Source organism: Lutra lutra, chromosome 4 (assembly GCF_902655055.1).
Source record: "Lutra lutra chromosome 4, mLutLut1.2, whole genome shotgun sequence".
Classification (NCBI taxonomy): Eukaryota; Metazoa; Chordata; class Mammalia; order Carnivora; family Mustelidae; genus Lutra; species Lutra lutra.
The window spans coordinates 70,997,920-71,020,482 of record NC_062281.1 but is presented as its reverse complement, the minus strand read 5'-3'; the positions used below and the strand labels follow the sequence as shown (position 1 = coordinate 71,020,482).

At 40.0% G+C, this 22,563-nt stretch overlaps 1 protein-coding gene across 1 annotated transcript; it reads right to left on the bottom strand.

The window, feature by feature from the left end:
* Positions 1-1,066: 1,066 nt before the first annotated feature.
* Positions 1,067-22,234, bottom strand: GGH (gamma-glutamyl hydrolase). The gene is made up of 9 exons (XM_047726524.1): positions 22,046-22,234; positions 18,435-18,549; positions 13,762-13,812; positions 10,691-10,775; positions 8,749-8,890; positions 6,429-6,535; positions 6,255-6,345; positions 3,166-3,303; positions 1,067-1,501 (listed from the first exon to the last, which is right to left on the bottom strand). The coding sequence occupies exons 1-9, from the start codon at positions 22,146-22,148 to the stop codon at positions 1,380-1,382; spliced, it is 954 nt and encodes a 317-aa protein (XP_047582480.1). The 5' UTR covers positions 22,149-22,234; the 3' UTR covers positions 1,067-1,379.
* Positions 22,235-22,563: the final 329 nt, after the last annotated feature.

The window sequence follows — 22,563 nt, the reverse complement described above, 5'->3', positions numbered from 1 at the left end:
ATCATTTAAGTATGAAAGAAACCACAGCTTATATTTTCTCTGATTTGTGCTCATCATGATCGAATAAGCACAAGTGAGAAACTTTGGGAGCAATTAGGGGCTGGTCTTCATGGCAGAAGGATGGACACTATGGCATCGTGAGTCATGGTGAAGTCAGGGTTAAGGGTTAACAGGGAACTTCTGCGATCAGGAAATTTATATTTCAACTCAAGTGGGTTGGGAAGAGCCCTGCCAGTGTGTCACATCACTACCTTTTTCTAGAGGTGAGAGCCATGAACTTAGCTAGCAATAACACATTGGACAAGATTTCACAGCATCTTTTTGCTCGTGGATAGAAACTAAACCTGCCACACTTCTCTTCAAGTTCTGTGAGCTGATTAAACATGTTAATACGTTTCAATTTCTATGTTCTGTTTGGATTTGCCCAAAGTTTATGGTTTGCTTTGGTATCTTCAGGTTATTGTTCCCATCTCTATACATAAAATCCTTCCTCATCTCCTACACCACCTTGCCCACTGTTTCCCATGTTTCCACTTCTCCAGCAGCAGCTCTGAAGGACTCATGAAAACAGAGGCATAAACACTGTCTGTCAACAACAACTCAAACTATCCTCTTTTCTGCTTTTTTGTCCTCAAGGAATTCCTAAATTTCGAAGTTGTTGAGGGTACATGGGATGATGAGGGAAGCACAGATTGAGAAATGCATTAAAATGTATGCAAATAAGTGTATGGCAGCTTTTAAATTACTTTCCATGGAAAGAAAGTTTACTCCCCAGTGGTCACAAGTACTTACTGAGAGCTCATTGTGTTAAACATTCTAAGAGACAGAAAGTTCAAGACCCATGCTCTGCATTCAGCAGGTGTGCAGTTTAATTGTGGAGCTGAAAAGGCAGAAAAAGAAATATGTGTGTAGACACACACTCTCTCTCTCATGTATGCATACTCACACATCTTCTCTCTCTCTCTCTCTCTCTCTCTCACACACACACACACACACACACACCCCAATACTCCCAAGACTCAAACGAGGTAGGATTTAAAAAGCATCTTCGGCAAGGACAGGGTGGTAGATTGCTAGGGGAAGGTATTTATTTCCACAATCAATCAATGTGAAAAAAATAACTTGTATTTTCAATACATTTGTTTTGTTCTAATCTTCAGGTATGAGCTTTCCATGAAATACACCACAATTATTAAATTATCAAATTGATTCATTACCAAATGTGATATAAATAGTCCAAGACACTGAATGAAGAATCAGAGCCAGCAACGTCCTAGAAAAGGAATCTCTGTGGCTTTCCATTGTGCCATTAGTAGCAAGTTATTGCAACAGTTTAATCACGGAATGATTCAAAATTTCTGTTAACACATTGCAGGCTTTCAATCAAATATATAACTTTGCTGAAATGAAGAAATATTTCCAGTATAAACCGGACGGAACTGATAAATCAGGGCTTCATTCTCTTCAACCTCAGATTCAAATTGATGACTGTTTTTCCGAGCTGCAAGAAAAAGACAGTGTTAATTTTTTAAAAGATAGGATAAAATTTTCCAAAGGCTACTTTATAACATTTCTTCCTATAGTCAGCAGTATTAAGCAGGGGAAATACCACCAGAAAAGGAGCAATGCCTTATAAGATTTCCCTGGAATAAAGTAGCACTTGATTGATCGCCAGATCCAGTGAAGGGCTCACCCTCCCGCTGATCTAAACACTCATCTGGGGCCTACTGTGCGCAGGACTTGCCACAGGGCCCAGGGATGGAAACTAACCAGGGCAAGGACCTAGCACTCAAGAAGCCTCGCCTAGTAACCATGCAGAATCTTCCACCGTGTGTTGCTTTCACAGTCTGTCCTCAGTGAGTTGCTCCCAGAAAAAGAGAACAGAGACTGGCAAAGGTGAGGCCGATGTGGAAGTGAGAGGTAAGGCAGGAATACGACAAGCAAGGAGGCACAGAGAAGTCGGCTTAAGTGGGAGTGGGAAGCAGGGAAGGCTCGGACTTTATCCTTGAGTGGAAATAAATACACGCTCACTGCACTGTTTTAGAAAGCCGGATGTTGGGAAATAGAGATAAACAGCCCCGTCAAGTGCTAATACTGCAACACACTCCACCTACTGCTGTTCTCCTTTAGTCCCTGACACAGGACACGGGAATGTTCCTTGGGATTCATAGTGCATGCGGGAGAATCTTGTTTTCAGTTTGGGGTTTTTGTCATGAAACGACCCATTCAACTGCCCGTAAGCAGAGTGAATTCAGGAGGAAGTACTTTCCTAAGGAGTGTGAGCAGGAGGGTTGATAAAACTTCGGGCAAGCTGGGAGAGAGGGGGCAAACACAGCGTGCTGGAGTTCACGCCCCGCCAGAGTGATGCCCTGTCCCTAGCAGTGGTGTCTGTAGCTCTCACACCTGTATCAGTCAATGAAAACTTAAGCATTGAGGGGTGCCTGGGTGGCTCAGTCAGTTGAGCCACCAACTCTTGATCTTGGCTCGGATACATGGTCTCGGGGTCCTGGGATCGAGCCCCGCGTTGGGCTCCATGCTCAGTGGGGAGTCTGCTTGAGGAGTCTGTCTCTCTGCCTCTGCTTCTCCCCCCTACTCTCTCTCTTCCACGCTTGAATAAATAATCTTTAAAAACAAAAAACTTAAAGCATCTAAAACCAAATTCTCAATTTTGCCCACAAACAGCACAAAAATGTCTCTAGGAAAGAGCAGGAAAAGCTTATTAATTGTGTCCATTGTGCAGATGCCTGCACACAGGCAGCCTTAAAATCACAGTCTGATGAGCATATATTCAATTTATATCTTCTTGGAAAAATAACATCTACTTCTCAGAGAATGTTAAAATTAAAGCATTATTCCTAAAAAGAAGAGTAATGAAGCAAATTTTTAAAAATGTATTCAAGAAAGAAAGAAAAGTAGAACTCAATCTTTACATTGTTGTTCAGGAATTCAGTGCACTTCAGAATGTCCAATACCGTTAACTGAAATAAATGTCCTGGTTTTATCTGAATGCCTAGTATGTCAATTTCAGGGCTTTCACATGATTTAACTTTTTGTTAAAGTTAAACTTACCAAACATCTATAGAGCAAAAGTGTAAAGAAACTTTAGACAAGGGCAATTTCCTCCAAAACTACGCTAGACAATAAAATTATATACCCACATATTACCTTCAGCAACAAAGAACTCAGCTAAATAAAACGCAGCCCTCACAGCATGAGGTGCATGGGAAATGCCTTCTAAATTCCCCCACTCATAAGGTGCTTTCTCTGGATGCCACTGGACACCGTAGACTGGATACTTGTACCCTGCATGAAGAACACAAATAGGTAAGTATTAAGAATAGTCGAAGGGGCACCTGGGTGGCTCAGTCGGTTAAGTGTCTGATTCTTGATTTTGGCTCAGGTTGTGATCTCAGGATCCTGGGATTGAGCCCTGTGTCAGGTCTGCTTGTCCCTCTCCCTCTCTCTACTCCTCCCCCCATCATGTGTGCTCTCTCTCTCTAATAATTAAATAAAGTATTTTTAAAAAAGCGGTCTAAGATACTACTTACAATGGAGTTATGTTCTATATCCTACGTAAAACATTATTTTATAACTCACAATGTCAGAGTAAAATTATGCTCATTCTCCCAGAGACAAAATAAAGAATTTCAATTCACAGTGTGAACATTCACAGTACATTTCACTGATTTTCAACCTTGTACAGTCCGTAATATGATTTGCTTTCGTGGATAATCAGATGGAAGTAAAATACTTGAGCCTCTGAATACCCCAGTTCAACAGTCAGCTACCCATGTGATCAGTGATACAAGTTTCTTCCACGATGGATCTCTTTCCCTCCCACCATCCTACGTCTTCATCCTTTCCCGTAATGATGTATTCACAGGACAATGAACTATGCCACCATTTTTGGTGTCCTTTTATGTAAGCCAGTTCTTCTCAGCCTAAATGATGTCCCTCTGTCTGTGGAATGGTTCCCACCCTCATGGCTGGTGTTCCACAGGGGTCATCAGAGGCTACCTGGAAAGTGGCTTTGTGGAGAGTTAGGAGGCTACCGAGGAGTCCAGGTGGAAGGTAGTTAACGTAGAAGAACAACAAGGCTAAGCTGGAGGGAGGGGAGGTATCATTTGCAAGCATCTGGGGAGCAGAAAGTGGCACACATTTTTTAGAGGTAGAGAACGAAGGCAGGAAGTCAAGGACAACATCTAAGCTTCTAACTTAGAATGATTTGATGAATGGCAATGCTATTGTTGAAGCAAAACATAGAGGAAGGAAACAGTTAAAGAGAAGATAGTCCGTTCACTTCCCACTGGGCTGAGCAACCTTTCTCAGAATTCCCCCAGGGAATTCTTGTATTTCTCATAAACCACTCAAACTTTGACCTCCCCGCCCCCAAGAGCAAGCCAGTGAGAAGGCCAATTTTGAATAACACAAACTACACCCACCAGTACCCTAGCCTCTCACTAACTCGAAGACTGTCTATTGTTTCTGTAAGTTTTCATTCATAGTACTTCACTTCCTTGCACAGTAGTGATTTTTTGGCCAGGAATTGCTCATCTTCCTTAAAACTTCATAATGTGGAAATCCCTTAAAATCTGGGATAAATGTAGTTTTCTCCACAGACAGTTATTTATACTCACTTCTGCCATAAACGCTGGGACACTCTCAGGCTGAGATGACTTGAAATGACTTGAGATTTACTGACCTTCCCAGTTAGTTTCATGCAGGCCGTGGGTGACCAGGGTGTCACTATGAATGCTCAAGACTTATTTACCACCATTCCCATTCCCTTAGGGTCAAGGTTCAAGGTGGCAATTGTCATAGGTCGGCAGGCAGGATTTGTTGAGGATCCTGCTGCATGGAGGACTTTCACAGGAGGGGGTTCCTGAGCTTCCTCCTAAGTTCTCCTGATTCAACAGTAATGCTGGTTTAAATACTTCACTTAATAATATAATACCATACAATCCATTAATTCTACTACTGGGCATTTTACACAAAGAAAACAGAACACTAATTCAAAAAGATATATGCACCCCTATGCTTATTGTATCATTAATAAGAGTCAAGATATGGAAGCAACCTAAGTGTCCAGTGATCCATGGATAGATAAAGGAGATGTGGCATATACATATAAGGGAATATCACACAGCCATAACACAGAATGAAATCTTACTCTCTGAGAAAACATGGAGTAAGAGGGCATTATGCTAAGTGAAATAAGCCAGACAAAGAGAAATACTATATAATCTCACTTATATGTAGAATCTCAAAAACAATACAAACAAAAGACAGAAACAGATTCATAAATACAGAGAACAAACTGGTAGTTGCCAATGGGAAAGGGAATGGGCAAAATAAGTGAAGGGGGTTAAAAGTTACAACTTCTAGTTATAAAGTAAGTCAGTCACAGGGATGAAAAAACAGCACAGGGAATATAGTCAATAATATTGTAATAACTTTGTATGGTGATTGATAAGTATACTTACTGTGGTGAGCACTGCATAATATATAGAATTGTCAAATCCCAACTTGTACACCTAAAACTACTATAATATTGTATGTCAACTACACTTCAATTTAAAAAAAAGTACTCCACTTAACTCCCAGAGGTTCTGGTCTGAGTATCTTGTCACTTCATGAATGTACAGGTATCCCTCCACTTTCCAAAAGGCTACATTTTGCTACTTCACTGTTATGAAAACTTACATTAGCACAGTATCGGCTTTTCTTTATAAAAGCAAAAATACTCTTCTGCTTTCTTTCAGGGAGCAGAAACAGGGACTCATGCAGGTCTTTCATAAAAACAAAGTGGCTTAATGCAAACTTTTAGAAAGTAGAAGAATACTCTTTGCTTTGTGCCTTTGTGGCTTAGGAGTTTCATGGGAAGGCTCTCCTTTTGGACAGTGGGGTAAACTTTTAAGAAGTTTTCTGGACATGAGTCATGTTTTTTGTTGTTGTTTGGAGGAGACTCTGTCATGGTACTCACTCTATAGCACTGCTAGAAACAGAAGTCATTTTCTCCATTTACTCTACTCTCCCTTTATGCTTTACTCTCCTTCTCCTTCATTCCATCCACCAGATGACCGAGGTAAATCACAACTGACTTGGAACATGGACAAAAATACATCTCCTATCCCCAAAAATGCCTTAGCTTCTCTTTACACCCCAGAGTAACACAATTTTATTCATAAGAGAAGTATAAAATTAATATATATAAACATAAGTGAAATAAAGTATATATGTGCCATGAGATATACCTTCCATGGTTGAAATAAACTCAGTCTTGCCATCTGTATTTGTAGTTAATACATTGAAAAAGTTCTTTAACTCTTCATTCATCGTAAAATTCTAGAGTATAAAAAAACAAAACAAAATAATTACTTCTGTGGTTAATCTAAATGCATTAATTTCACTGTTAATTAATGTAATACCGTCATGGAGAGGCTCCACTTGTGGAAATTTGCAGTCAGGGGTTCTGTTGATAATGACTTCAACAAGTCAACAGGAAAATTCTGGAACATTCTGCTCTGTGATGCACCTGAAATAATTTAAGCACAAGAGAAATAATTTAAACACAGCAAAAATAAAATCCACTGATCTATGGCCAAAAAGGGCCATTATTAAGACATAATCAAGATGACTAAATGATAAACAAAACATATCATTTCCACATATGTATCCTAGTCAAACACAAAGTAAGTTTAACATACAAATTCAAGTATGTTCCATATTCAAGTACTTTTCTTCTAGAATTTGAACAAGAATTACTAAAATCCTTCTAATATGATAATTATCAGGCCACCATTGAGTAAGCAGAAAATTTTAACTTGAGTTCTCTTGAAAACAGCGACAATTTACCACGTGAATATGTCTTTGTTTTCTCAGGAAATGATCCAGAACATTAAACATATTTTCAAAGGTATCTGGAATTTAAAGATCTAAAAATACCAACAATGTAGGAAAGAACATTAAACAAGCCAAGAAATCTCTACTCAGTATATAGATCAAAAAGAGCAATTTATCTTGACACTAGCACTCACTAAGTGAAGCCCCTCATTCAGCAAGCTAATAATGGCTTCCAAGAGAATTCCTGCTTCTCTGATATAAAAATCTTCTTTATATAAACTTGGTTTTTCACCATATACATCCAAAATAGTCTGACCTAATACACGTACTTCCCACAGAGTTCTTGCAATGATTAAGTAAGATAATGCAAGAAAGAGCTTTGAAAAATATAGAGCATTCTATGGGTTCCATGTGTAACAACTACTGCTTTCCATCCACAATCCTTATGAGAACAGGAATAGCTGACAGCACTCAACTGTGAGGATTCAGAGATCAGGTAACCTACAAGAATCATTACCTATTTACACAGAGTGCTATAACAATTTTCCTGGTCTTTGCCCTGAGTTCCTGACAAGGAGCTTCTAACGCTCTCAGAAATTCCTGCAAAATAGGAATTCTTCGTAATGCTCACAAGGGGTCTCACAGGGGGCCCCTAGGTAGCTTCAGGATGAGGCTGATCATCAGAAACATCGACCACATGATTAGAGTAGGTTAGGACTTGAGCCAGCCTGATTTCCAGGGATGAAAAGGGGACTGGAGACTTCAGTCACACAGCCAGTGATTTATCAATCTTGCCTTTGCAATGAAACCCAGTAAAAAATTCTAGACAAAAGAGCTCATGGGAGTTTTCCAGTTGGGGAACACACTGACAGGCCAGTAGGGTGATGTGCTTTGACTCAACATGGAGAGGACGCAGAAGCTCTCCAGTCCCTCTGGGATCTCAACCTACTCGTATCCTTTACAATAAAATTGTTAGTGCAAACACAGCACCTTCCTGAGTTCTGTGAGTCATTCTGGTGAATTACTGAACCTCACAAAGGGTCATGGGAATCCTCACAATTGTGGCTGGTTGGTCAGAAGTGTGGGTGGCCTGGGGATGTGACTTGTGGCTGTATCTGAAAGAAGGGACTCATTGGGAAGATAACTTATAACTATGGAGTCTGCGCTGACTCCTAGTGGCTAGTACCAGAATTGAAGCGCGGTACACCACAGCTAGGGTTCAAACAGAGTACACAGCAGAGGGAAGACGCTGTACTATCATAATTCCTAGCCAGCATGTATAAGAGTTGTCTTCCAAGCACTTAGCACAGTAGCTGGAAAGCAGTATCTTATTTAATAGTCACAAACAACCCTAAGAGGAAAACCCTTTAAAATCAGGAAATCAAGTCAAGGGAGGTTAAACCATTCCCCTAGATGGGGGCGCCTGGGTGGCTCAGTGGGTTAAGCCTCTGCTTTCGGCTCAGGTCATGATCCCGGGGTCCTGGGATCGAGCCCCGCATCGGGCTCTCTGCTCAGCAGGGAGCCTGCTTCCCTTCCTCTCTCTCTCTCTGCCTGCCTCTCTGCCTACTTGTGATCTCTCTCTGTCAAATTAAAAAAAAAAAAAAAAATCTTTAAAAAAAAAAAAAAACATTCCCCTAGGCAACAGGGATGAAGCTAGGACTCAAACTCAGGTCCGATTTTTAGAGGTCTTAATCATGCATGATTCTGATATTACTACACGTAATGAATTATCAAAACTCAAAACTCCTAAGCCATCTTCACAGTTCAATACCTCGTTTACATCGTCAGTTTGTGTGAGTCATCTAAAATTCAGTAAACATTATGAGTGTTTCTGACACAGATCTTTGCCACTTACTCATCCTGCCCAGGTAATATTTTTAAAAGGGTCAAAAAGAGAATTCTCACCTTTAGTGAAGTTCAGTGGCATTGTAATTCCATCAGTATGAGTGAGAGTTAATAAGGACTTTCCACCACTGACCAGGTATGAAAGCTCTTCGAATCCAAGGCAAGTACCCCATACAGGAAAATAGTCTCCGTCATCAAAACTCTTCGCAGAATGAAAGAGAAAACTAAGCTTATTTTAACGTTTCAAAACAAAAATTTGTACGTTTGATTTGTCATTACAAGACAGGCACCTGAGTCATGCATGTGTTTCTAAAGAATTTTCCAGGATCCATAAGGAGCCTATCACTTAATCTTTCCTCAGACCAAGCTCATACATAATCATTCCGTCTTAGTTAATCAAATTATTCAATCTCAGCTGTGCTGGGAACGGGACTGACATCTGCCAGGCAACTACCAAGCAACACAAGTAGCAATTAGGGACTGCAAATATCAAAGATAATGCTAGACAGAAGTCTATTGATATATCTGCTACAGATCTTGCTGCTTTGGATGATTGCTTTGAACACACTCTGAAGTCCTTCCTTCATTATCTTGGAATTTACAGTAATAGCTGCATCATCGCACCTTTAGCCAATTAAATTTAAATCATGGGAAACCCATGATCTGGAAGGAGAGGAACAGTCAGTAAGGAAAAGGCTACGCAAAAGTAAAAAAAAAAAAAATTTGTATAGAGTAAAAGTTGTCAACTCTTTGTACAAAAAAAGTACAAATGTATTGAGCTTTTTCTTTTTTTTTTTTTTTTTTTGTATTGAGCTTTTTCAAAGGGAGTCACAGCAACTAGCACAAATGGGGAAAAAGTCTTCTAGAGAATGAATTTTTGGGTTAAGTAAAGATTAAATCCATATGTACTGTAGTTACAAAACTGAGTAGTGCAACTTTTCTAAAAGCAGTGATTTTCCTGCATAGATTGTAAAATATAGCCTAACAGTCACTAAATGAGGAAATGGTTAGGGTTTTCTTTTTCATTCTGTTCCTTACTGAAAAAAATACAGAATTACCTTAATTCCTATACTTTCTATCATAAGGTAGGATTTTTAACACTTTCTATGCAGGTCTGGGAAATTTTATTTTTAAAAGTTAGAACTGCATATATGAAGTCGAAAGGCCATACAGCATTTACTTATAATAAACCACAAAGGAAGGTTTAACTCCTTTGTTTTTATATGTACCAAATTTCATTTCTCGACTAAATGTTAAGTCCTCGCTTGCTAGCGCCACATCTTTCACTTACTGTGGCTCCTCCATGGAGCCTGGTAGAGCAAAGGACACAGAGTAGGACTGACTAGATCTAACAGACTTCACTTCTCAAAGCTCCTTCAGTGAGAACTTTGTGGACCCCAGTGGCTGTAGCTAAATAAGTTCAAGGTTGCAGAGCTTTTTTCCTTTGCTTTGAAATCTTCAAGTAGCTAATTACATTTCAAAAAGCAAACTTTGGGGTCTTAAGGGTTAGGTGGCTCCTTTTTTTATTTTAAATTGAGCAAGTTGGTTACATGAGTCCCTGTATGCAAAAGGAAAAATGACCACTTTATAATGCTCATATCTATTTCCAAAATGCATTTTAAATCACTCACATTATAAAACTTCCACTTTGTTCACTTTTTCAAAAACAAAACCCATCGAGCATGTACTCAGTACATTAAAAAACAAAAAACAAAAAACAGCTTACTAAGCCAGCATGAAGACCTGGTTCTTATTAATGAGCACTAACAGAGAGGGTCAGTGTGCGGGGCTCTGGTTCCCTTGAAAGCCCACAGGAAACAGGGTGAGCGCCACTACAGGCTGCTACAGAGCAGGAAGCTCAAAAGATAAAGGGTAATTAAGGGAAGGGTAAAAGATAAAGGGTGATTGTGAGGGAAGTATTAACCACATGAGTCAGACAGAATTATTCTCATGGAAAATTACAAAAACCCACCTGGAATAATAGGCAATAACTGATATCTACCTGTTTGGCAAAGTCGTAAAATTTTTTGGCTGTGAGAGCATAACCTGACTTCTTGAGATCAACGCTTCCTCCAGGGAAAAGGATCCTGAAGCAAATCAAATAGGGTGCATTTCAATCCCGCGGCCCACAGGAAATAAACACTTTTTTTTTTACTTTAAAACAATTTTTTTCCTTATCACGCAAGCAACAGATCATTAAAGAAAACTGTGGCAAAAAATATATAAAATATTCACACTCCTACACATTTACACTCCTACACATTCGTAAACTGCCACAGTTAACAATACTTCTAGAATTGTTCTTCCAAAACTTCTTCAATAAACACGTTTATTTTTGAGATAGAGTGTACATAAGTTAAGGATAAACAGGTGGGGGAAGGAAGGAGAGTACACAAAGCTAGAAATCAAGTCAAGATAAAATTCCAGGTACACCTAGGTCTAAATCAAGCAATCAGTGATGCCAAAATCAACTGGAGGCTTGTAGTCAGGAGTCAGTTTTGGCTCATGGAGAATTATTTTCAATCATAAAGAACAAGCTGTTCATGAAAACATATGTAGGCTAGAATTAAGTATCCATGAGAATTTAATTTTTTTATTATCACCTTGAAATTTCTTCCAAAATATTCACACTATTAAAAAACTTTGAAAAAGAACAAAATTACAATTCTAGAAAAAGTTTGGGAAAAAAGAGGGGAAGTTACGTTTGATTTTATTTTACTCTACCCATAAAGGAGAGATACAGAAAAATATTTACTGTGTTTTTATATCGACTTTTTAAATTAACTTCAATTTAAAAATTTATAACAAGTCTTGAAATAAGTAAAGATATTCAAAAAAGATTACAAAAGCTGGATTAAATGTGTTAAAATTTTGAAAATACTTAAATATGAATGTGAGATATGTGAATGCTCACTTCTTTTTAAGAGAGCAAGAGAGAGCACACACGCAAGTGCAGGGGCAGAGGGAAAGGGAGATACAGAATCCCAACCAGGCTCCATGCTCCGTGCACAGCCTGATGCAGGGCTTGACCCCACAAACCTGAGATCATGAACTGGGCCAAAACCAAGAGTTGGATGCTTAACCAATTAAGCCACCCAGGCTCCCCGAAAGTCCACTTTTGAGACTATTGTTCATTCAACAAATATATTCTGCTTCTTGGTATTAACTTGGAGAGATAAGGATGAGGAATTTTTCATAGTCTGGTAGAAAACTTACAAACTATAAGGTAGAACCATGCAGAAAACCCTACAATTAGAAGTGTCTTAATGAAGACTAATTATCAGGTCTCCCTTTTCATTCACTCAGTGTCTAAAAAGATGCCGCTGATCAAATTTAGTGTGTTTAATGCCAAAGTCCTTTCACAAAATAAAATTTGACTGTCTCGCCCAGATTAAGAAATACCTTTAAAAACAAACCGTTTCATCTCTGTGTTCCTCCACAAAGCAGTATGAAGTCTATTGCGTAATCGGGGCTCAATGAAGGAGATTCTGAAGTTGCATGGGAGTGTAGTTCATTTTCTGGTATATATTTTTGTGTGTATTTCTGAGTTTCTACCATATACTCTGACCTTGACTTACTTTTCTATGCCAAAGTACACGCGCATAATGGGCACTATACATGTTTTACTCACACCTTTTTTTCCTTTTTTAAAGTAGTAACAAACACAGTTTTTAAAAGTGGAAAAAACAGAAACTCTTTATAAAAACTTTATCATAAAATAGACTCCCTGCACCCAAAATCCAACAAAAAACAAACCTACCATTAGGGGTGCCTGGGTGGCTCAGTTGTTGAGTGTTCGATACTTGATTTTGCGTCAGGTCATGATGTCAGGGTTATAGGATCAAGCCCCATGCAGGGCTCCACGCTCAGCTCAGTTTGTTGTCTGTTTCTCCCTCTCCCCTCCCCTCCCACCCCTGTCTTTCCCCTGCTGACATGTGTTCTCTCTCTCTGTTCCAAATAAATAAATAGAAATTTTTAAAAACCACCACCTTTAAAATCTGTGTGTTTACCTTATAGATTATACTGTGCTAATCTCCTAATCCCTACCTTAAAAAAAAAAAAAAGCAAATGGGAGTATACTATAAATACCATTATGTGCCTTGCTTTTTTTACATAACAATATCACATCCATCACATGACAACAGTGATCCAAGCCAGCATCTATAGATACCCTCATTTTTTAAATCTGTGCATAATACTCTATTATATGCATGCAGTCTTTTTTTTTTAAACCCAGTTCCCAACTGATAGACTACCCCATGGTTTCTAAACTGTGGGTATTTCAGACAATTCTGCAACGTGCATGTTTGGGCCTAAGTTTCCACATAACAGGGAATATATTTATAAAATAAAATTCCTTCTGACCGATTTCCTGGGTCAAAAGGTATGTGCATTATTAATTTCTGAAATGAAATTTCAACAGATATTACAAAACTACAGCACAGAAAACTGTATAACTTATACAGTCGTAAAGTATGAGAATACTTGTTACCTCACAGCCTCACTATGGAATATTTACAAATTTTCTGATCTTTGTCAGCTTGGTAATTTAAAAAGTTTATAATTGCTATAATTAGGTAACCTTTAGTTATGAGTAATGTTGAACATTTTTCATGTGATTAAAAGCTTTATTCTGTTGAGCTAGTCAATCATATATTTTGTGGCGAAGCCAGAGGACAGAAAACATTTTTCCAAGTTCTATTCAAAATGTCTTCTGAAAGATAACCAATTATTATACTCAGATTTAGGACTTCTAAATCCCCTCTAAGCAAACAGTATGTCATGCCATTCAAAGTGACCTCAGAACATTTAAGACAAGCATTAAAAGAACAAAGATGTCACGTTAAAAAAAACCTAAACATATCTACTATGCAACATTTACTTCTTAAGCTACTTTCCCTCTGCAAGCTTTGTCATCTCTCAACAAAACAATTCCTATAAAAGAACTCATAAAACTAACATTATACCTCTATAAGATAGTTACACAGAAACATGTATGTTTCTAAGTATGTTTTTACAAATGCAGACTACATCCACCTCATTTCCTGTGTCAAATCAATGCTGCCAACTTACCCATTAATAGACTGGAAAAGCTTTTCATACTTTTCAGCTGTAAGATCAGGCCTGAAAACAATAAAAACAGTTATAAAACATCCATTTTCATACCTAAGGAAAAAAGTAAGGCTGTAAGTAAAGTCCCCACATTAATTGAAAAAAAAAAAAAAAGAAAGAAAGAAAGAAAGAAAGAAAAAGAATTCTTAAATACCAGACAGTATTTCTCTCCCTTCCCTTCCTAGAGGTATTTTTTTCAAACTACATACATCACATACTATAATTATATCCTTGTTTTGGTAATCAGACAAGTAAACATGTTTTGCTGTGTTCTCATTTAATATTGTGAAGTACATGTTAATATGGAAAACATTAAAGACCATGAGATTGGGCAATAGTAATTTCTCTGCTCACTGAGAACTATCAAAAACATGTAAGGTGGGCGCCTGGGTGGCTCAGTGGGTTAAAATCTCTGCCTTCGGCCCAGGTCATGATCTTAGGGTCCTGGGATCGAGCCCCACATCGGGCTCTCTGCTCTGCGCGGAGCCTGCTTCTTCCTCTCTCTCTGCCTGCCTCTCTGTCTACTTGTGATCTCTGTCAAATAAATAAATAAATAAAATATTTTTAAAAAATGTAAGGATATTCAGTAGTTTTGTATAAAGATGAAATAAAGAGATTTATTAATATGTTTCCCTTAACTGCAGGCAGTTTAGGCTATAAAAACAATACATACAAATGCCAAATCTCGGGTTCATCCCACTCCCGCCACTAACTGCAAAGATCTGGAGACGACTGTGCATCCAAAAGTCAGAAGAGTTCAGATCTAGGGACAGGCTATATGCACATCACAGTAGACGGGGCAATTATTCTGAAGCTAACTTGCCTGGGTATTCTGCAGCTCCTTTCATCGAACACCACTTAAGAGCTCCTAACATCACCATGCTATTGATGATTTTATCCCCTTCTCCAGAAAAAAGTAATGGGACTCATCTGTGACAATTTAGTTAAATCACAGTAAAATGGGTTTGCTCTTCCAAAAGTTCAAGTAAATGCAGGAACGAGAGAAGAGAGCATCATGGTTATGAAATTCATGTAAGAACTTTCCTACATTAAACACTCTTCTGGTTCTATAAGAGAATAACAAGGAATGATGCCCTCTCAATCAGCCATAAAAGAAGTAGGTTTATGATCAAATGTCAACCACAGTCCACTTCTGCCCCAGGGAATGTTTTAGGGGGAGTCAGAACACATCTCCCATTATTAATACACTTATGATGCCCAGAACTTGGCTGTGCTTTGTTGTGCTAGGTTCTTTTCTAAGTCCAAATGAGCTTTGCAAGTCCGGGTCTATTTAGAAGTTCATATGGGCACCTGGATGGCTCAGTCGGTTAAGCATCTGACTCTCAATTCTGGCTCAGGTCATGATCTCCCTTCCTGTTAGGCTTCACATTCAGCGGGGAGTCTGCTGGAGATTCTCTCCCTCTTCCTCTCCCTGTCCCCATTCTTGCTCTCTCTCTCTCAAATAAATACATAAATCTTAAAAAAAAAAAAAAAAAAAAAAAAAAAAAAGGCGGGGGGCGCCTGGGTGGCTCAGTCAGTTAAGCGTCTGCCTCAGCTCAGGTCATAATCCCAGGGTCCTGGAATGGAGCCCCGAATCAGGCTCCTTGCTCAGCGGGGAGTGTGCTTCTCCCTCTCCCATTCCCCCCGCTTGTGCTCTCTCTTGCTCACTCTCTCTCTCTCTCTCAGATAAATAAAATCTTTAAAATAATTGATTAATTTAATTTTTTAAAAAAAGTTCACAATACTCCTCTTCCCAGCAGCGAACTATAAAGCAATGGGTGATATTGCAGTGGTGCTCATCTTTATCTTCGATGGAGAATAAATGGGCAAGTGGTCCTGCCTCGAGAAGTGACAGGGAGATTCAAATGTGAGTCCATGTTCCCAGTATTCTACCAGTCTCATCTCCCCAGACTGGGTCAATAAAAAGGGAACCAAACAGTCAGGATCCAGAATCTTCCCCATGGACATTTAAACCAGGACAGTCATCACTAGAATGGATTTAGATCACTCAGCTACATTCCAGGGACTTCTACCAGCAAGCCCTGCAGGCTGGTTTTAGTCATTTCATCAATTCTACATAAACAGCTCCCATATTGTCCATGACTGGACTTTTAGACCCTGCCGATCATTCTTAAGGGGCTTAACTGTTGAGGGGAGGAGGGGATGAAGTGTCATGAACTCCCATGCCCCAGAGACTGGACAGGAAAGACAGGCCAGATCCTTTTCTTTGAATACAGATATTATTTGCATGTTGTCAGACTGTTGAGAAACAGGAGACCGTCTCAGTAGGGTATGAAAGAGTTTATTTTCTCTTTAACTAAAAGAAAACTGCTTAAGCCTGGTGATGATGGCAGATGAAACAGTTTCAGCAGTGTGAAAAGGAGTAACAGGCATTGTTGGGCACTTGCTTTATTTAAAGTCAGCCTCAGATGACTCTCTTGGAAAACAAACAAGCAAACAAAAAAGGGTCAGAAATTCAGACTTTTATAAACTCTTCTTATTTGTAAATGTTTAGAACTGGTTTTTTTTTTTTTTTAAGATTTTATTTATTCATTTGACAGAGAGAGACAGCGAGAGAGGGAACACAAGCAGGAGGAGAGGGAGAAGCAGGCTCCTGAAGAGTAGGGAGCCCAACATGGGGCTCAATCCCAGGACAGGGAGAAGCAGGTTCCCCATTGAGCAGGGAGCCCGAGGTGGGGCTCAATTCCAGGACCCCAGAATCATGACCTGAGCCGAAGGTAGATGCTTACTGATTGAACCACGCCGGTGCCCCTAAAACTGTTTTTAAAACAGTGTGTGAACAAAACACATTTTACAACCAGAAGCAGCCCGTGGGCTGTCCCGTGCTACCCCCCAAGAGGATGCTCCATGGGTCCCACTAGTCCCACAGTGGGGATTTATGATAACCTCAGGGTACCAGGCACCTGAGAAGGCAGGAGACCAAAACAAACTTCTTTATCTATTCCAGAATTTTGCCTAGGTCTCCCATCCTCCTCCTGTTCCCTTCTAAACCATGGAAGTTGGCTCCCAGCATCCAAAATCCAGAAATAAAGTCAACATTATCAGTGTGACCATTTCATTCCCATTCTATGTTGGGTCATCCCTTAGAGGTTACTCTGGGAATTTAGCTGCCATGTATTACATTGTTTCTGTAGGATTAAATGATTCTAATTCCAAACAATATACCTTAAAATGAACTTTGGAAACCCGAGCTGGAAATTAACCTTCATGCTGACAGTCATGTTTTCAGTGACTCTGTCATAAATATCAGCATTCTGCTGCTAGTCATTAGGTTTCAAAACTTTCTCAGTTTCAAAACTTCCCCAGTTTCAAAACTTCCCGTTTCAAAACTTGTTCAATTTCAAAACTTGTAATTCTCAGCTATTCCTCCCTATGTCCTTTCATTTTATTAGTCATCAAATCTTGCTAATACTTTTAGAGAACACTTCTCCATCGATCCTACAAGTAAGCCACACCCTTGTCACTTCACGCCTAGCCTACCACAACAGTGTCTGAACTGGACTACCTGCCTGTGTCTCTCCCACTTCCCACCCAGGTTATCAGCACTAATGTCCTAAAAGAACACTAGCAGAAAAAGTTCCCATGATCAAAACTTTGAAATGCTGTTCTGAAGACTGTAAGTTACTTCCTCAGGTCTAAAATTCCGGTGTTATCTGAGTTCCAAATAAAGTTTCATTTGAAAAATTAGATTTGCTATAAAAAAAACAAAAACGAAAAATGAATGTCAAAAGTGAATGGGTAGAGATAGTTAAACGTAAAGATCATGCAAGAAGATGATCCTTATAAGCTAAACATAAAACCATTTTGTGGTCTAATTCTCAGCTGTAATGTTCGCATTTTGATTATTATTGTTTTATTTGAACAGTTCCTTTCCTTTGTTATAGCTTTTTAACATGGAATTAGTTACATAAACAGGTTGCCCAAAGCAACCAGTTGGGCTTTGTATGTGAAATCACTTATAATGAAATAGACAGGAGAGCTGGAAGATTCTAAAATATGTTAGTTTTGGGTGAATAGATATTATAAATACTTACAAGGTTTTGTCTGTTGAAAAATTCAATTCTTTCCAAATCAAAATATGACATGTCATTTTAGTCTTACTAGGGCATTATATCACAAAAAAGTAATTAGCTCCTTTAAGACTACAATTCTTGTAATTTATACTGAAGCAACACTGCTGTGTTAGTCATTTACAAACCTTTTAAGTAGAGTGTGAAGGTATTTTAAAAGTCATCTTCTAAAAATCTCTTTTATTGCATAAGTGTTTCCTTACCCTAATACTATAGAATAAAGCTGGTTAAGTTATCAATTCTTTTACTCCATAATTTTCCAAATGTCTGATGACTATCACCTTCCCTGGGGTATAGGAAACTATCATTTCATTCTTTACCTAACATGTTTGACAGACCTCTAATAGCACTATAAGTACAAACACCTTCCTACTTTAAACAATTTAATGATTCTAAGCATTAGATGTGGCAAAAATCAGGAGCAATGTTACCACATTTAAATGATGCAATCATAGCAAAGGAAACATTAATTTTTGAGCTAAAAATTATTTGAGATAACACAGGAGTTTTTATTTATACAGTGTAAAAAATACTGGATCATACCTTATTGGTACAACTCTTGCACCTGCAGACTCCAGATACTTTACATAGGATGCAGCAATATAGTATTTTCCCAGGCTTCTCATGTCCTTATTACGGGACGTTTGCATTAATACTCCTAAATTACGAAGGAAGGAAGGAAGGAAGGAAGGAAGGAAGGAAGGAAGGAAGGAGGAAGGATGGAAGGAAATGAAAGAGTGAAAGAAAAAAATTAAGAGGGGGTGGAGGGAGGGAAGGGAAGTTAAGATGGGAGGGAGGGAGAAAAGAAAAAAAAAGAAAAGAAAAGAAAAGGGAAAAGAAGGAAGAAAAGAAAAGAAAGGAAAGGAAAAATAGTTTTAATTTCAAGCAATTTCCTTTTTTTCTTACTCAGAAACTGAAACACCTCACAGTAAAAATACCACTATTTTGGGGTGCCCGAGTAGCTCAGTCCGTTATGCATCTGCTTTCAGCTCAGGTCATGATCCCAGAGTCCTGGGATTGAGACTGGCATTGGGCTCCCTGCTCACAAAAGAGCCTGCTTCCCCCTCTGCCTGCAGCTCCCCCTGCTTGTGTGCTCACTCGCGCTCTCTCTCTCTCTCTCTGACAAATAAAATCTTAAAAAAAAAGATACCAATATTTTATTTGTTTAATTCACAGAATTAAATACAAATCTTCTTCTGTAAGTACAGCAATAGACTTTGGGAAAAGATAGTGGAGGCTGATCTAAGTTTTAAGTAATTGCCTCTTTCTCTCACCTCATCAAGGAGACCAAGTAAGCCCAAAGCAGGTTTACAATAGCACCAGCCTCCTTTATATAACCTAGAATCAATCTCACATCCTTAAGTCTAGAAGAAGGCCTCTCCTCTCCCACACACTCAAAGGCACATTGCTTCCTTGACAATAAAGCAAAAGAGTGGAAATATCTTGTCTACATCCCTCCAACATCAGCAATATAATCTAAGCAACCAACATCTTGCCTCCTCCCCTTCAGAATATTACAATAGCTTCTTAAAAGGTCTCTCTGTATCTTTTCTTAAACAATCCTCAACAACTGCCACCAGTGCTCCACCTGGAAAGAAATCTGATCATGTCACCATTCATTCATTAACTTCTTCATTCAGTATATTACTGAATCATAATATATACAAGGTACTGAACGTGCTGGAGACATATGAATGAACAAAATAAAAATCCTTCCCCTGTGGGCTTTGATCCTAGTATGTGGGAGGGAGAGAAGAGTGGACAAATAGTTAACAAGATAAAAAGTTAAAATATAAAGTCTGATGACTGGAGGTAAATGCTAAGGAAAAAAAAGTAAAGCAGAGTAAGAAGGTGTGTTTTGGAGAAGGGGAGGAGTTGGTCCCATCCATCCAGGGGAAGAAAGTCTTACATATGATGCCAGGCCAGGCAATACCTCCCTGAGAAGGTACAACATGACATTTGAGCCAGGACTTCAGAGAGATGAGGAAGTAAGCCATATAAAAGTATCTGGAAGAAAAGGGATCCAGGGTGGGAGAAAAGCAAGTGCAAAAGCCCTAAGTCGGGTGTGTGCCTATCACATCTCAAGGAGTCTATTACTAGAGCTCCAGGAGCAACGGGAGATAACAATAAGAAACAAGATCAGGGATAACAAATCAACAGGGACCATCTCCTTGTTTAAGTACCTCAGTGGGTTCCTAGACGTTCATAAACTCTACACGTCCCACCTACCTCTCAGGCTGCCTCTTACCACTGAAACCTCAGCCCCAGCACAGTACTGGCATCCAATATACATCAAAACATGTCTGTCTGGAGAATACACCTGTGCCAGTATCATTCACTGCTTCACCATTTGGAACACTTCACTGTCTCTGTAGGCCACCTGACATGAAGAGATGTCTATACCAATCACTTCTCTATTTCCAGCTTGTCACAAAAATTGGCATTTGTCAGGCACTCAGTTAACACATGCCAAATGCCAAAATTTGTTAAGACTGTTTTATTGTTGGGGCGCCTGGGTGGCTCAGTGGGTTAAAGCCTCTGCCTTCGGCTCAGGTCATGATCCCAGGGTCCTGGGATCGAGCCCCGCATCGGGCTCTCTGCTCAGCAGGGAGCCTGCTTCCTCCTCTCTCTCTGCCTGCCTCTCTGCCTCCTTGTGATTTCTGTCTGTCAAATAAATAAATAAAATCTTTAAAAAAAAAAAAGACTTTTATTGTTGTAGATAAGTAAGATGGTCCTCAATGAGAAAAATGAAATGTGTTAGGGAAAGAATGAAGGCGTGTCACAGGAAATGAGGAAAGGAGTGGGACAAGGCAGGCAAGGTGAAGTGCCAAAAAAAAAGGTTTAGGGCTTGGGACATGTGAACCTAAGTACCAGAAAGGAGAAAAAGTATAATAGGTAAGTTCCACCAACTTCTTCCCAACCCCACTCCTTTACCCAGCTACTCACTTTTCCCACCTGTGGGGGAAAAAAACTCAAGCTGTAAATCCCTCAAAATGTGACCAAAATTCCACCCATAGTTTAAGGCCACCTCACAACTTTGTGGTTTCCTTTGCACTTCTAATTCAATGCCTTGAACAAAATAGGTGCTTAGTTAACTATTTTGTCTTAAGTGATGTGACTGAAAACACACTCCCTTTTTCTATAATTGACCCTGGACTACCACTGTTTCTAGGAAAGGAAAAAGAATCCCCCCACCTTTTTTTCCTTTTTCCCTCCTCCTATACTCACAATTTCCAACACACTACATAGAATTTTATTTTGAGTTAATTCTCCTTGGAGACTCTAACCACTATTTTAAACAGCTATGAAATAAGGCATTCCAAGTTCCAAATATTGATACAGACCCATTTGAAAATCAGGCACTAGCAATACTTATGGAAAAAAAAATACTCATTTACTTACTATTTATTTACAGAATATGATGCTCCTCTTCTCAGAAGGGAAAAGAGTTTGAATGGCATAATACTATCTCTAAAATAAAGCCAATCTTAATTGTCTAACATAAATTGCTTTTGGTAAATTTTAATTCCAGGCTGATTGATTTCTCCCGGGTAGCCTTCCCCTTCCCTGTCTCGAATGTCTGCTCTGATAACGCAAACTGATTTTACTCTTTAAAACATAAATTTGTTGGACACAAAAAATTACATGCTTCACTTTAACACCATGTAGACCTGATATTAGGATTATACTAGGCACTTCTGCCCTCTGGTGCTGAAGATGACAACATCCAAAGTATACCATAATTTCTTGATTTTGGTCAATTCGGTTTTTATAGGGATAATACAATGTGTCTTAAAATACTCCCTCACTCCATGAAATTTTAATAAACCTAACGTATGTACAGAGCTGGTGAGTTCGTAGAAATTCCTAGCTATGTACAAAGAAGAAAACAATCCGCAGGATTCTCCCCAGCGCACCCTCCTCCCTGCCAACCTGAAGAGCCAAGTGAATTTGAGGAAACCACCAGGCATTAGCTCTATTTCGGCACAAGCGAAATGGTGCTCGGCTCTTACTCTTGCTACAAATGAAGGCACATACGGCAACCCCAGACTCGGGTATTTCCAAGGCCGGACTAGCAGCTGGAGCCCAGCAGCTGGCAGTGCCCAGGACAGACACCCGGCCTCAGGCCCGCGGCCCCCACCCAGACTCCTTACCGATGATGGGATTCTTGGAGGCAAGAGAAGCGCACAGCCCGGGGCTCGCCGCCCCGCACAGAACCAGGCCCAGCACACACAGCAGGCGCTCCAGTCTCGCCATCGTGCTCGCCGCCTCCCGCCGCCTTTCAAAGGCACAGCTGGCAGGACACCCAGGCCTGCTGCAGCGGCGGCGGAGGCGGCGGCGGCAGCGGCGGCGGAGGCGGCGGCGGCGGCGCCGTACGCGGTCTCTGGACCGCGCGGGGGCGGCAGGCTGGGGCGGCGCTCCGCCGCGGGGGCCTATGGGAAATGCAGTTCCGGCGAGGGCGGCTGTTTCGGGACGGGAGCCGGCCGTTCTGGGGACGCAGACGCCCCTCCTGCCCCATCGCTTGGCCCTCAGTCTGCCGCCCGTGACCCCATGGCCGGTGCTTCTGCCCCGCGGCGGGTGCGGAGAAAACCGCAAACTTCTGGGTGGGCGTGGGGTGGGCGGAAGCTTCCCTTTCCACGGTTCTATGGAGGTGACCTCAGTCACTCCTAAC

Excerpts from the sequence above, each read along its gene's own strand:
- GGH (XM_047726524.1), bottom strand. The coding sequence starts at position 22,148 with ATGGCGAGACTGGAGCGCCTGCTGTGTGTGCTGGGCCTGGTTCTGTGC. Across the intron at positions 13,813-18,434 it reads GCAAGAGTTGTACCAATAAG|GCCTGATCTTACAGCTGAAA; the intron begins GTATGATCCAGT and ends TATTGTTTTCAG. Across the intron at positions 10,776-13,761 it reads CTTTTCCAGTCTATTAATGG|GATCCTTTTCCCTGGAGGAA; the intron begins GTAAGTTGGCAG and ends GATTTGCTTCAG.